Consider the following 15,369-nt stretch of genomic DNA (forward strand, 5'->3'; position numbering starts at 1 on the left):
GCTCCAACTCCTAAAAAACAAACACCTGAGAAAATAAAATCACCAAAAGGTGCTGCCTCTCCCGTAGAAGTGTCTAGTGACAGATGCGGATGTTTCAACTTCGAACAACATCAACGGGCAGCAAGATCTCATGATGATGCAGAAGATTAGGATGGTGATACATCTCCACATTGTGATGGCAATGATGAAGATGCAAATGCACCCCCACAAGACAAATCATCATCTCTAATCAGAGATTCGAATTGGAATCATTTTGTAATTCCTGAGGTTACTGGCTCAAATCTAAATCAAGGGATTCCTTGCCAGATTATTTTGAGAACATGTGCTGGACACTGGTATTTCCCAGCTACATGATGGCTTCACTGAAACTAGAGATGTTTGGTATCAAACATCTCGTATTAATAAACCCACCCTGATTTCAGTGATGGATTCATTAATGCATTCACTCAGAGGGCACCTTAGAGGTGTTCCCCTGAAAACCTCCAGACTACTAGTGTACAGGCTGACTGGTGTAGACCAGCCTGCCATCACAGACAGGTTTCTGACGCCCTGCAGGTGAGAGCCCGCGCTCTCAGAGGGCAGAAACAATGCATGCTCCGGGCAGAGGTGTTGTCACCTCCTTAATCCTGATGGCTAAGTGATCAGCATATCAAGACAGCAGGCTTCAAATGCCTCTGTCGCCTTTGATATGAGACTCAAGGCTTCCCTGGACAGGGAAAATGCCACCCCCTGCCTTAGGCCCATTTGGCATCAGGACAAACGAGAAATTAGCTGGTCAGGAGGCGTGTTCCCCCCTTAGGCTAGTTCCACCCATAGCGTGGGCTACCTGATGTGAACACCAAACTTAGAACTATACCATCTTGGTTTTGGCACAATTAGGCTCACTGTGTTAGGGTTATGCCCACTTCCCAAAGGGAGTGGTCATGTAGAGGGTGTAGACACCCTAAGGTTAAGTAAAATGTAAATGTAAATCCAGTACTTGATTAGCACACGAATCACCCCTGAAGGGGTATCTCGGCGCTGGGGGCCGTTGGGAAGATTAAGCAAGCTATTGCCCAGAGTCGCATGGTGCTGGGCAGACCCCTGCCGCTGGAGCCAGGGATCGAACCGTGATCCCCAGCATCCAGCATCAATCGCCCTGGCTGCGGTGCCACACCTCTTCCCATTAAATACTACCCGTCACTCCCCTTAACACCCCTAAACTGAGTATTTATGAGGCACCCCTGATGCCAGGAATTTAGATTCAACAGATCCAGAAGAAGAGGACAAAGAGAAAAACAAGAACTGAAGACTTGCTGTGGACTTTTGACACCATACCCTGCCTGCCTGCACCAATCTCGACAGTCGTGGCCAGCCACTCATCCTGCAGCTGAGCATTCACCAAAAACCTTGGGAGACTGACAGCCCTTTGCAAAATTGGCAGCAATCTACCATGGAGTAGAGGAGCTACACCCCTGCAGTCCGCAGGCACCGAAGAAGCAAAGTCCGGTTCACCAAGTTGCTGCTCCCTGGCCAGACTGATACAGCAGCCCCCCAGAAGAAGTACCAGTGCTCCTGAAGATCAGATCTGTCCCCCACCATCGCACAGGGCCAATCCTAGGGGTACTGGGCCCGTTGCAGCAGCCAAGGCCTGTTTAAGTCCAGTTGGGGCTCTAACAGCCCAGAGACTGAGGAGCTGTCAGAGACCCACTTCTGGAGTGGCCCAGCTGTCCTGATTTTGCACCCTCAACCGGCGAGACCAACATCCACAAGGCCCTAGGACGCACAGAGCCCAGCTGACCTTTCCACTCTGATAAGCCTAAACTTCTCGCCCACCCTACCACAAAAGAGAGCCTTTAGTGTTATTATTTTTGCCTCTGTAAACAAATAAGGGTTGCCTGGACTCTACACAGTGTACCTCGTTTTGGTCCACTATATTAAGAGCTAGTTTCCTACACTCTCTCTGCCTGTCTGTGCAGAATGTTTATCTGTAATAGGATAACTCCATTGAGTGATTTTTCTCCCATTATTAATTCCACCTTCTGTTTGCTTTCTCTGTGTCTCATTCTCTCATTGTCCCTATAGCCTCTCAGTCGCTCTCTCTCTATATATATTTTCCATGCTACCCGTCTCACTTGATGTATCCCATTGTCTGTACAGGCTACAACTTCCCCTCCCTCTGTTTCTCCCCCATTGATCACTGGGTACTCTTACTGTCTCAGCTAATATGTTGTTGGTGCAGCTGTCTGTGTTCTCGGACTCTTACAATTTCTTTGCAACTTCCTGTGCTTACTTTTTTTCTCCATGTGTCTCCCATTGCCAGTAAAGTCTTCCACTGTTTTTCTTTTTCTCATAATCCTTACAGCATGCCGTGCTGCCATTCACAGTTTGTCATTGTCTATGTAGACTTTTTAAAAAAAATTTTTTTTTTAAATATCTTAGTTTTGTTTTTTGTCATGTCAAACAGCAAATTAGGGCACAATCCCGCATCCTAAACACTCCTAGAATATCAGAGCAGGCAGGAATACACAAACATCTGTTTACCCTGGTCAAGCACGTGGCAACAAGGTGTTGCATAAAGAAGAATGGAGTCCATTAGAAAATGATATGACATTAGGGCACTCATTAGAATTACAATCAAGTTGAAGGATCCACAGGGAAGTCTAGGTCATAATATTTTAGCCAGCTCTCCAAAAGCTTGAAAAAATTGCTTGGGCACCCCCTACTCCTGTAGGGGACCTTCTCAGCTGCCATGTATAGGTCCATCCACTTCTTCCATTCTCCTAAGGTCAGGACCTCTGGTGCACCCCAGTGAAGGGCCATGTCATGCTTGGCCACCACAAGCACCAGGTTACAAAAGAGGAGTTTCACCCAGGGGACGTCCACATCACCTGGAATACCTAGTAGAATGTATTTTGGCTCGAGAGAGATGTCTTTTTCCAACTCTTGACTGAGTTCCTTCACCCCCCGTGACCAATATTTCTGAATAGCTGGCCAGCCCTAAATCGTATGGATAAATGTACCCCTTGCTCCCCTACAGTGCACACATTCCGGGGACACCACCCTCCCCATGCGGTGTAGGCGATCCCGATTATAGTACACTTGGTGCAGTATTTTGAGCTGTATCAGGAGCAGTCAATCCTTTATGGCCTCTCTCGGGTGCATCAGGGCCGCCTCCCAGTCCACATCTTCCATCTACCACCCCTACACACAGACACATACACACACACAGACACATTTGGCTCTCGGCTTACTCAGTGTGTCTGACATATTGTTATTAAGTGTCTTGTGAGGGAGATAGCCTTCCATTCTAGCTCTCCCAGTAACAGTCTGCCCTCTAGTGGTGCATATTCGGGTACATCAAAGTCCCCCCAGTCCCTTTACCTGCCAATCGTGCCGCAGCTGTGCATATTTTAAGTATCGGTTCTAGTTCATTTGGTATTCCCTCTGAAGGGACGAGAAAGGCATCAAGCAGCCCTATGTCAGGAGATCTCCTACCTGGGCAATCACGAGCAGGTCCCATGCCCCAAACCCCCTGAGTTTTCCCAGTTCCCGCATCCACGCTCCTTTCCAGGCTGGCGTTACCCATGTTATCTTTCCTGCCCAACCTATGCACCTAGTGGCCTTCGTCCAAGTCTTCCAATCCCACCTGTGTCGCTGGCAGCAACTGTTCAGTGCCCTTCCCAATGTACAGGTAATGCAAATAGGACCCGCTGGCGAACTGTGCTTGCTCCAGCCTGTTAGTTGAGTGGTCCTGTGGTGCAGACGACCAATCATTTATAGCCACCATGTGTCCTCCCAGTATTAGGCCCTAAAGTCTGGGAGAGCTTTCTGACCATTGTATGTGTTACACTGAAGTGTGAGTGCTATCCTAGGGTGCCATCCATACCACAGTTGCCCAGCTTAGCGATGTTACCTCTGGGATTGGGTAAAATGTGTTTTGCAGGCCATATAGCAATTTGGGGAGTTTGATCATTTTAAAGACAAGATAAGGTAAAGAATGGCTACAAGGGGTTTTGTTTATGGACTAAGTACCTAAGATTTAGCATATAGCATTTGAGGGTTATTTAAGTAATTGCACCCTATTGTATCCACAGGATAACTATATCATTCTTATTTATTCTTAAACATTCAATGAAATCAAGCTAAAGAGAAGATGAAATGAAAAAGGCACACAGCAAAATAATTTTCTTGTGAAAATTTAGTATTGAATTGATCAAACAGTACAAATCATGGGGATAAAAAGAAGAAGCGAATCCAATATTAGCCGTTATGAATAGATGTACATAAAAATCAACAAATCAATTCATAACGTATCAACAACTCCATAAATAAAAGAAGGAGACCAAGTTCATTAATATACAGAGATATCCTTCTAACATTAATGCTGTGGAGATGGTGATTAAGTCGACGTTTCGGTCTTGCTTGTAGGCATCAAAAAGACCATCATCAGGACTAATTTTCATGCAAAAAGCCCCAGAAAATCAAAGTTAAGGCAGTCACTTGGAGGAACAAGAGCAAAGATAATGGTTGGTCAACACCTTCAATGTTTTCACTTGCGGAATCTGTAGTAACTAGCAGTGTCACCTGTAACTGCAGTGATCGGATTCTGTTGGGAGACTTGATTGAGTGGACAGACTTATCGTGGTATTAATCACACGAACGGGATTCGCCTGCTCTGGAAGCTAACGCTACGCCAGGAACAAGTAAAGACAGCCTCCTGCCCCAGCAGCGTAAGCGGTACAAAAGGGGGTGGTGATGGACGGCGTAAGGGGCAGCACACACCATCTCACCGTCTCTTCTTGAAATTTCAATACTATCCATCCCAAATTCCTGGACAGACATCTCCCTGTGGGGCGTTACATAAATGCCCAAGTATTGGAAACAGTCTATACTTGGAGTGTTCGAGGTAGGATGGTCGGATCAAATGGGCCATAGGGGTGGCCAAGCACCAACGTATTCAAGTTGATATGGTAACCAAAATGAACCCCGTATGTCTCCAACGTCTAGAGAATAGCCGGGGTCGCTGTCGCCAGCACGGTGACGTTGTCTGCATAAAGCAATACTTTTCCTTCTACCTTGTCAGTGCCGGAGACTTTGAATCCTTGGATGTCGGAACAGGTACAGATCATAGCGGCCAGGGGCTGAATAGTGAGGGCAAAAAGCAAAGGGGACCGGAGGCGTCTGCCCAATTGGGAATGTCAGTGAAAGAGTGCCAATCACCCGCAAGGCTGCAGTGGGGGCCAGATAGAGTAGCTTAATGCATTGCCAAATCTGAACTTTCTCAGTGTCTGATGAAGGAAGGCTCGGTGAATTACTTCAAATGCCTTTTTGGCATCTAATGCTAGAAATACATGGGGTTCCTCCTTGTGGCTTGCCTCCGACATTTAGTTGTGCAAGCGACGGAGGTTGAATCTAGAAGCCCTGCCAGTTAGGAAGTCCGACTGGTCTCTGTGTTTAAGTGGAACTATCACAGTTAAAAGCCTGGTGGCCAGAATCTTCGTTTCAGTGTTTAGTAAGGGGATAGGGCGGTATTAGCTACGACTGGTCTCCGGCTTGCCCTTCTTGTGAATCACAGCAATGGTAGCACATTGTAAGTCTGGTGAGAGTTCACCCTTGTCCCAGGCATCTTTGAAAAGGTTCAACAGAAATGGAGCCAAAAGCCCTGAGTATCGCTTAAAGAATTCAGCTGGGAGGCCGTTAGGCCCCAGAATCTTCCTTGATTTCAGTTTCGCAATAACCGCCTGTACGTCTTCAATTATGATTTCCTCCTCTAATGCCAGTCAGCCATCGGCGAGCACCAGTGGAATGTCTACAGTGTCCAGGCAGTCAGCTATGTGTTTCGTTTCCGCTAGCAGGCAAGCTGTTTAGAAAGAGACGTAGAACCGTGCTAAGTCCTCTGCAATTGCCTTGTCCACCAAGTGGAGAGCCCCGGTCTAGTTATTGACACACCGCCCCCAGCGTGTCTCTGCCTTCATTCTGTCCAGCTAGGCAAGCAACTTGCCCGCCTTGTCCACGGCATCATAAAGGCAATGTTCCATGGCCAACATCTGCTTTTTGACCTCCCTCTGTGCCAGATCTCGGTATTCCGTCCGGAGCACCTCTAGTTTGCGGGGAATTTGCAGTTCCGTCCAGTCCCCGGGGGACTCCTCAATGTCTTTGAGCTAACCCCAATCTCCTCTATCTCTGCCGTTGCTTTATTCTTCTTACGTGCCAATATATTCTGTGCCCCATCCCTCAGATCTTATAGGTTTCCCAGAGCACTACCGTCGAGTCTGCTGTCCCCTTGTTTTCCTTAAAGAGAAGTTCTGAATCAACTGTAGCTCCTCAACAACCTCTGCGTCGCTCAGGTCCCATGAGTTGAGTTTCCAGGCCGCACCCAAGTAGAGCACCTCCCGCCTACCGTGATCCAGAGAGTAATCCGATAGTCCTCGTGCCAAGTAGTCGAATATGACACTTTACAACGCACGCGTTACAATGCGTGTCATTAGAACGCATTTTTCACATCGCAAAATCCATTACAACGCATGTTGTTACTTCGTATGTCGTTACAACACATAATCCATTACAACTCAAGTACTATTCTAAATCTGCTGGGGTTTTATTTTGGGGAATGCGTTGTATGAAGTATGCGATGTAATGACATGCGTTGTAATGGATTTTGCGATGTAAAAAATGTGTTGTAATGACACGCGTTGTAACGTGTGCATTGTAAGCAATGTTTCCCCAAGTAGTCTGCGTTGTCCACCCTAACCACCTTACCTACTGGAGCAAATATATAGTTGATCTTAGAAAAGACCCTGTGTTTCCCAGAGAAATAGGAATAGTCCCTGTCCCTCTGGTGATGTCGCTGCCACAGGTCAGAGAGACCCAGTGAGTCCGCAAATCGTGCCAAGGGCGTGTCCCTCAGGAGGGCGGTAGCCACACCTGAGCAGTCCAAATTGGGTGACATGACATCATTGAAGTCACTTCCTACAACATGTAGGTCGGAGTTGGCCTCCAGGAATATGGCTGCCACCTGTTCCAGTACAGGCGCTTGCAGTTGGGGTGCATATACGCTGTGTCAGGTCCTTGAATCCTCGGAGACGTACGATGCTATGTGTGGTCCACCTCCTGATATCTCTCAGGTCTGATTATAGCCACAGTCTCTTTTGAGCGATCAGGTGAGGGAAGGAAAGGGAGGGAACAGCAGGGAAGGAGATCTGTAACGAGAAAATACACAATGGTAACTACTTTCTACTGTGACAGTGTTTCTAGTTATCAACATAAGAATACTTTATATGGTATTGCCTTTCTTAATACCTGTAAAGGAAAATAACTGTGCTCTATTTCAGGGTCGTATCACTTAAGCCACTGTCTCTACTAGATCTGGAGAAAGAAGAACGACATTATACATTTGTCCTGTAATAACCCCAAACACACATTTAAGTGAGATCATACATTGGGCATACCTAGAGTTTCTTAGTGGCTAATAACAGGGGTGAAGAGCTATCTTCCACGGAGCTCGACTTGCCCCTGCTAAATAAATAACAAGCAGAGAGAAACGCCAATAAGCTTAGCCCAAAAGAACGTATACAAAACTGTAGCATCTGGTATACATTGGCAATCAGCAAGTCTTGGCAGAATCATAAATAATAAGCAGTTTATAACAGTTTACGTATGTCTCATACTTAGAGAGAAAAGCTCGATAGTACTATAAGGAAAATTCCAGTGTTTACTGTATTATGTCATACTTGCCAAGGACGTAACAAATAAAATAACAATTGCAAAGTCATCCATTAAGCCCCTGCACAGCCGTGCAGAGCATAGTCATAAGAGTGCGTGGTAAATCTCACCAAAGGTCAGAGTACAAGTGGTAACCTCGCAAGAGTCAACAGACTCAACCAACGAGGCTACACTAGCCAAGTTACTTAACCAAGAACGCTTCCAACGTTTGCTGCAACGAGTGTATCCCCGCAATGAGTCAAGGAAAGTGACTCTTCCAACAGGGATACCATAGGAAACAACAAAAAAAGCTCAGCCCCGCAAGAGTCACGGCACAGACTCAACCAACGGGGCTGATCAACTGGCTAGTTCCGCTCGAGAGAACAGCAGAAACCCTAGCCCAGGAACAAAGGCGGGAACAAAGAAAGTGGTGCAAGTCACCCCTACCCGAATACAGGAGACGCGGTAGTATGCAGGAAACATCCAGGAATTCGCGTCAGAGACTGGGGTTCCAGGAAGCACTTTATCCAGCTTCCAACGTGTACCTGACGTCATCAACGGAACGTCTCCCACGGCCTCAAGGGAATTGTAGTTCCGTTACAGACGCCTCCGTCTACATGGAGCCGTGAGAGTCATCAGTGTTCTTTTGGGGCGCCGGGAGTGCGCCGTGACACGCTGATTAGGGCAATTGAAGTCCCCCCCTCATAGTCCCTGGACCCATACATATCTCCTGTTCTAGTCTACCCATGTCCACAACACATAGAACGTGGAATTCTTTTTTATCAATATAGCCATCCCCCCTTTCATCTGAAGGTGAACCCTGCATGTGATAATGTAGTGTATGCACCTCTACCCAGGAAGCAGCATTGGGTCCACAACAGATGGGTCTCTTGGAGAAAGACTAAGTCAGGTTTTAGGCGCCGTATGTGCTGTGTGACCAGGCCAATTTCACCTTGCTACCCAAGCCGTTGACATTCAAGGACAATATGGAGTACCGTGTGTCATCTTGAGGTCTACCCTGTGTCACAAGGTGCAATTATGGCAGTGTTCAGTTTACCACCCGCCTGTGTTGTAGATGTAGCGTGTCCGTGCATCCCTCTCTTCTCGAAAAACTGAATGTAACCGTCTAAACACCAGTGTGGGATCCATTAATTTTCCCTTCTCTCCCCACCTCCCGCCGACCCTAGTGTCAACAGAACATCTAAACCATTAGCGAGGCAAGAGTGGGCTGTAGCCCTCCCCCAAAACCCCAGAGCACTAACTGTTACTTCAGCATCTATGGAGTAAGACTTGATACGCAAATGGAAGCGTGCTTTCCTGTTATCCCATTCCGCACCCGCTTGTTTTACCAAGTTCATGGCGATGGCCATGTAGCACTTGGGCATATGTTTAGGATATTCAGCCTCGTTCCATTGTTAGCCAGGTGTCTCCACCCGCAGCATCAACCATCCCCCCTCCACACACCATTTATCTGTCAGTATCCTGCGACAAAGTCAGTGGGGAGGCCCCCTCTGATGCTTCCGGAACACTTCAGATATCTTCTCCTGCCCCGTTCAATGTGCCATCCAGCTGCACTTCGATGCGCTTTGACATCCCATCTCGGTTCATCCCCCATCTCATCCCTTCCGCTGACCTGCTGGGTCTGTTCCGGGGTCCCGCCATCGTCGCCTGAGGTCCGGCCTGGCCTAGCCCCCTCTCTGCGGTCCAACCAGTCCTATGTTTCCTGCGGGGAGCCAAAGAAATGCAATCATCCACCCTCTAAAACTTTAAGCTTGGCCGGGTATAGTAGCAAATAACCCATATTGAGTGATCGGAGTTGTTGTTTAATGGCTAGAAATGACATTTGTTGGGTCTGCACCCTAAGAGTGCAGTCCACGGAAATATGTATTGTTGACCCCTCGAATATGGGGTCTCCATGCTTCCTGGCCCATTGCAGTATTGTGTCACGGTCTCTATAGTTTAGGATTTTGGCTATGATAGCCCTAGGGAGGCCCCAAGTTGGGATTGTCATGTCAAGGCTCTATGGGCTCATTCAGTCACAGAGAGGTTGGATAGGGTCCCGTCTCCCATCCTTCTGGTGAGCCATTGCTCTAGGAATAGCTTGGTGACATCTCCCTCTTCTCGTTCCAGGAACCCTACGAATCTTAGGTTACAAGGACGAGATATGCCCTCTGCATCTCCCAGGCGTTCCTGAAGTGTGTAGCTTGAACTGATAGTGTATGCACTGTGGTGTCAATGTCTCTACCTCCTATATCAGTTCCTGTACCTTTACTTTGGTCTCTTTGGAGCTCGGAGACTGTCCATAGATCCAAGCATACCAGGTTAAATTCAACTGTGATAGTGTCCAGTGTGTGTTCCAAGACTTTCTTGGAGGCCTCAAACACCACCAGAATTTGAGCGCCCGAGGTTTCCACTTCAGGTGTTGGAGGTGTTGATCTCTCTTAAACCCCACCCCTGCTGCTGTTCTAGCTCCCGTGAAGAGGTCCATATGCAGCTGCTGTGATTCCCTCACAACCTTTCCGCACACCATTCTGGGTTCCTCGTCCGGCGGTGTGCCCCACAGCAGAAGGCCTCACAGGGAGCCCAGTTTCCTACGGCATCATGATTCTGGTGCCTCTAAATCCAGAGGCCCGCCGCTGCCACTGCAGCTCGCTCTGTCCTCGCCCCTCAGCAGCCGCCGTGACCTCAAGCTAGCAGATCCTCTACAGCTCCCAAAGGCACAGAGCCGCCACGGGCTCTGGTAATGCCCCTTGCCTCGGTCTCAGGGCCAGTCACCCCGCAGCCGGTTCCGCAGTACAGATCTTCAATTTGCACTCGTCTCTGGGGTTACCCCCACTTAAACCACCTCAGCAGGAATCAAGGCAGCCCAGGAGTGCAGTTTAATGGAGGATTTTTGTGGATTGTTGTGGGTTGCTGGCAGAGCTCCCCCTAGCACATCATGTCGGCCATCTTGCTTGGCAAACGCCGCTTGTCTAAGTAGCCTTTTAAGCTATCTCTCATTTTAGTTCACACTGTTGGTGCAGTATTCTGTTTTCTCCATCATCTCTGTTTTTCTGTCTCAGTTTCACTTTCTCATCGTCTGTGCACCTGCCATGTTCTGCTTCTTACTCTCTGAGAGTCCAGCCTTCATTCAGCCTCAGTTCAAGTTATGTGTGTATCTTCCCATGTTCCTTCTCTGTCCTACATTTGCCCATGAAGCTTTTAATGGTCACTCTCATTCTCTGGCTCTTGTTGTCTTTACAGTCTTCAAACAATGATTTTGACTCTCTGATTTCCCCTCCAGGCCTCTCTGCAGCAGCTGGGATTGGAGTGGATGACCTGAGGCGCCTGTGCATTCTCCGACTTAGCTTCGTTAAGGGCTGGGGTCCAGATTACCCCCGCCAGAGCATTAAGCACACTCCTTGCTGGATCGAGGTGCACTTACACCGCGCCCTGCAGCTCTTGGACGAGGTCCTGCACACAATGCCCATGGCAGACCCTGGGCCCGTGAACTAACAGAGCGGCGGGCAGTGACACTGGAATACTTGCCATCATTAGCTGCCTACAGCACTGCACACTCCCTGAGACCAAGCAACATGGCTAGTGGTACTGGATGTATATTGTGTTGTCCTGCTCTTCATGTTGTGAAGGTTCTCTAAGATAACAGAGCTGGTAAGCCACATGTGAAGATAAAGAAGAGAACAGGCACCACCAACAATCATGGAGCGACCAGCGTGGATTTATCTCAGTATTGACGGTGAGCATGGTATTGCCTGGACTGAGGGTCACAGTCTTCGGCCTGTCTCGCGTTTCTGTTCTAAAAACCTTACGTTCAAGAGCACCTCCTGTCCTGGACGCAGTGTATATTATACCGTGCCCAATAAGTAAAAGATTTGCATGGGGAGCTCTTGAGGTGATAGAATATGCTCTCCACATTCCAAAGTCAACAAACCGTTCCACATATAAGCTTAAAGTATGAGGGTTCGGACAGATGGGAGGATTCTGCTGCTACCTAAATTGAGTGTGTTCAAACACGCACTATCTTCTTTGGTTGATGCAATGTACAGAGTGGGTGCCAAGTGTAGAAGAGGACAAGATACCCATTCCTTTAACATTTTGAATTATTTTTTTATTTTTTAACACCAAAGTTCAATTAAAGGTTAAATCACCAAAAAGAAGCTGCAAATTGGCAAGGCCAATAAGCTTGTAACACTAAAGAGTTCCCAGACCCGCCCCTAGTAGAAAGAGCTGAACCAACAAATCTTGTAAAATCCGGTCGGTGTATGCATCTCATTGTAGGTGTGCCATACTAAACAAGTCACTTGCAAAGAGGAAAAAAGCACATTGTCTTTTTTCCTTGCCAATCGTTGGTCTCGTTCATCAATTCCCTGAGAAACCTGGTTGTTTGGAATTAGGTATCTGGTAGGATACTCTGTTTCTATATTGCACATGTTTTTAGGTGCCATATACTTTCTGCATATTAACACGTTGTTGGTTGTGCAAAAATATATCCTACATACTTTAATGATCACAAGATCTTCAGAGAAGGTGCACAGGGTCATTTAACAGGTGATGTGCAATCAGTAACTCACCAAAGATATGTTATGCTTAAATATTAATATTGAGTGCTCACCAACTTCTTTGAAGACTTTCCATAGAAACTGCTGGCAGAGGCGGTCCCTAGGCCCAGGCTGCACCACCTTCACTTCCTTGTGGAAGAGCTGCTGTACCCACATAATGTCCAGCTTTGTATACTTAATTTAAATCATACATTTTAAAGAACGTGTCTCTGTTCTACTCAACATACAGTGATTTAAAATATGTCAGAGCTTCTATATGCCTTGTGTGGCAGTGAGCATACACAGAGACAAATATTTAGCTCAGTGACTTTGGAATCTTCCATTGTAGCAATCACTGAATGTTTGTAAAATGTCAACATCATAAGCAATCCAGTCTCCATCTCTTTCCGTCACAGTCTTTCTTCTGAGAACTCATAGATGCTAGAAAAAGAGGGTGCTGGAAGTCTTCTGCCCTTGAGGTGACAGAGTAAGGTCTATTCACATTCTCTCAAGTTGTATAATATCTTGCCTGATTTAAAAAGAAAAAGGCATACAATGTTTGATTTAGTCTGGACTTTGACCTAATAGAAAGCATTGAGCATTTCTGCCAGTACAGAGAAGGTTAATGAATAAACTTCAGGCTTAAGAATCTCAAAGAAGAAGATATATTTAAGTCACACAGTCGCTATAGTTCGAGTACAAACGGGACACAGCACTCAAACACAGACTGTCATAGACTGAAACATATGGAAAATAAATTTGAGATCCACCGCTAAACTAGTACCTTATAGCAAGGTATAGTGAGTGATCCATAGTAGAGTCACTCTAAATAAATACCCTAACACGCGTACAGTCAGAAAGTGAAAGTACATGTGACAGTGATAATGAGGCCAGATCAATCTGCAATCATATGTTTTGCTCAGCTGGTATTGGGCTTGCATTGAGTTTGTTCTATTAATGTTTCTGAGTGACTTTTGCTGAGCGTTGTATCACTGGCCAGTCAAGGAGTCTGGTATACTGCCGGTGCAAGGTGTGATTTGCAGTTGTCCTTCAGAGGATGAAGATCGTGCATTCTTCCAACCTAGTGGTCTCAGTATGTTCGCAGGGCTATAGGGGATGGCGCCTAAATATTATAAATAACCTAGCGGTGATAGCAACCCTAATGTTCCACAGCGCCGTAAATGCCCTCTGTTTTTGTAAAGCACTGTCACTCGTGTTCAGCCTGTTTCTAAGCACTTTTGGGTTTGGTACGTAAAGTAACTGAGGCCTGGGGGAGTAGGAACTATATTCTTTGTTCTTCATCGAGGGACTGTTCACTTAATTTATACGCACTCTATATCTCTACCCCTATGTGGCTTTCTAGAACAAACAACGAGGGTGCATTTTCTGTTTTGTTTTAAATGATACCCATTAACACCTTGAGAAAGCTAATTCAGAGGTAACAGTTCTTGAAACATTATAAATTTATTTTTAAAAGGAAGTAGAGAGCACATAATCTGCAGTTTTATCAAATTAAAACCCTGCGTTACGCGTCTAAGCCAGTCACAAAGCACTTCATGTTGAAGTTTGAAACAGGCATTAGGATTGTAATACCTAAAATTCATTTTAAGTCTCAAGGTTTTTGGGTGGACTAACCAATGTGGGATGTTTATGAATTCAGTGAAGATCCTCAAGGTGAAGATGTTGTATACACAAATGTTTCTCTTCCTTTGGCTCTTCTTTAACAGTTATAAATACTGAATAGTTCCACCCAAGAAATTGATCCTGCATCACTTTTAAAAATAGATATGTGCATACAAAAAGGTCACCACTGTTCCTGTTTTCGACACAGTAGTCCTCAACGTTTATCATAAGTATGAAGATCTAGCATGACTTTATCTATTTTATAGCTCCCTGTATGGGGACGTAAGGGGATCTGCTTTTGATAGGTTTCAGACAAAAGAAAATAGCCTATAAAGCCAGAGCTCATTGCTCAGAATACCTACACAGGGAGCTGAAAAAAGAACCGACCTAGCTGCTATTGACAGGACATGAAGAGATAGTGAAGGAATGGAGTTCCTTAACGTAACAGTGCCAGTTTTCCTGCTTGTAAAGACATTTGAAAAAGGGAGTTTTCTTGATGCTATTTTGCAAATAGTGGAAATCTTTATTGAAACTGGCCAGCTTTTAAAGAAACAACTTAGAGAAAAATCGGCCTATGTCGGCCTATACATAACCTTCCAACATTATTATTATTTTTTATGGCTTTTCTACAGACATTTGTTTTATATAGATATATCATTTTAAAAGTGCTCCAGAATTTGTTGCCTGGGTATGACTGTTCAGTGCTTACAGCTGTTCCTAAGATTCCCAATGTGGAGAACTAGGATTGATGATAAATAACCCTTTCATATACACTATGCCATGTGAAGAGCACTTCACAAAGTGTGACTACTGAGAAAATAGTTGGAAGTAGCCTTCCTTTATAGAGTGTTGAAATGAAATCCCTCTCACCTGTGAAAGCAGTGCCTTCTGGGAGTGGAAGAGCAGCCTCTCTGCATTAACGGGACACTGCCTATTTCCTCACTTTCTTTAATTGTGTTCCTCTTAAAAAGAGACAAAAAAAGTTTACATTGGCTAACCTTAAAAAGGAAAACATGTTTTGTTTAAAAGGCAAAAGCGATAGGGTACCCTGTCTGCCAAAAGTATGGGCTGCCTGCTCCATTTAGGATCAGGATGACCAATTGCTTTCTTTGGACATGGATCCAGTGACAGAAAGCTTCCTCCAACGAAAGGGAATTACACCACCTACCCTACTTGCATTGTATGGTGAGTTGTCCTTTTCTTTTTGTCCATCACCACAAGGTTAACCTGGCAGTAAAGAACTGAAAAATTCTAATAAGGCACCTGCCCTTCCACCAGCCAGAGTCTGTTTTTCAATAACAAACTCCCACTTTAGGAGTCTGTTTTTAAAAAACCCAAAAATTGTTAATGTCTGTTGGACGGGCGTCAAAATAGACATCAGCTTTCCATCAAGCTTTTTGTACTTTGACTGGAATCACCATTATGGCATTTTCTGACAAAGTACAGAGACCACCACTGCACCAGCAGTGACCTCTACATTTGACAGAAGATAGTCCATCAGAGTGGCATACGTAATGTTGTCCTG

At 45.9% G+C, this 15,369-nt stretch overlaps 1 protein-coding gene across 1 annotated transcript in view; it reads left to right on the plus strand.

Moving 5' to 3' along the window:
• LOC144799617 (mothers against decapentaplegic homolog 4-like) overlaps positions 1-13,758 on the plus strand; it is a 285,671-nt gene extending 271,913 nt beyond the window's left edge. Inside the window, exon 12 of the mRNA XM_078671029.1 lies at positions 10,967-13,758. Within this exon, the coding sequence (XP_078527155.1) occupies positions 10,967-11,178 (212 nt within the window). The 3' untranslated portion in view covers positions 11,179-13,758. The remainder of the gene's footprint in view (positions 1-10,966) is intronic.
• The last annotated feature ends 1,611 nt before the right edge of the window (positions 13,759-15,369 follow it).

The sequence above is a fragment of the Lissotriton helveticus genome, chromosome 12, assembly GCF_964261635.1.
Source record: "Lissotriton helveticus chromosome 12, aLisHel1.1, whole genome shotgun sequence".
NCBI lineage: Eukaryota > Metazoa > Chordata > Amphibia > Caudata > Salamandridae > Lissotriton > Lissotriton helveticus.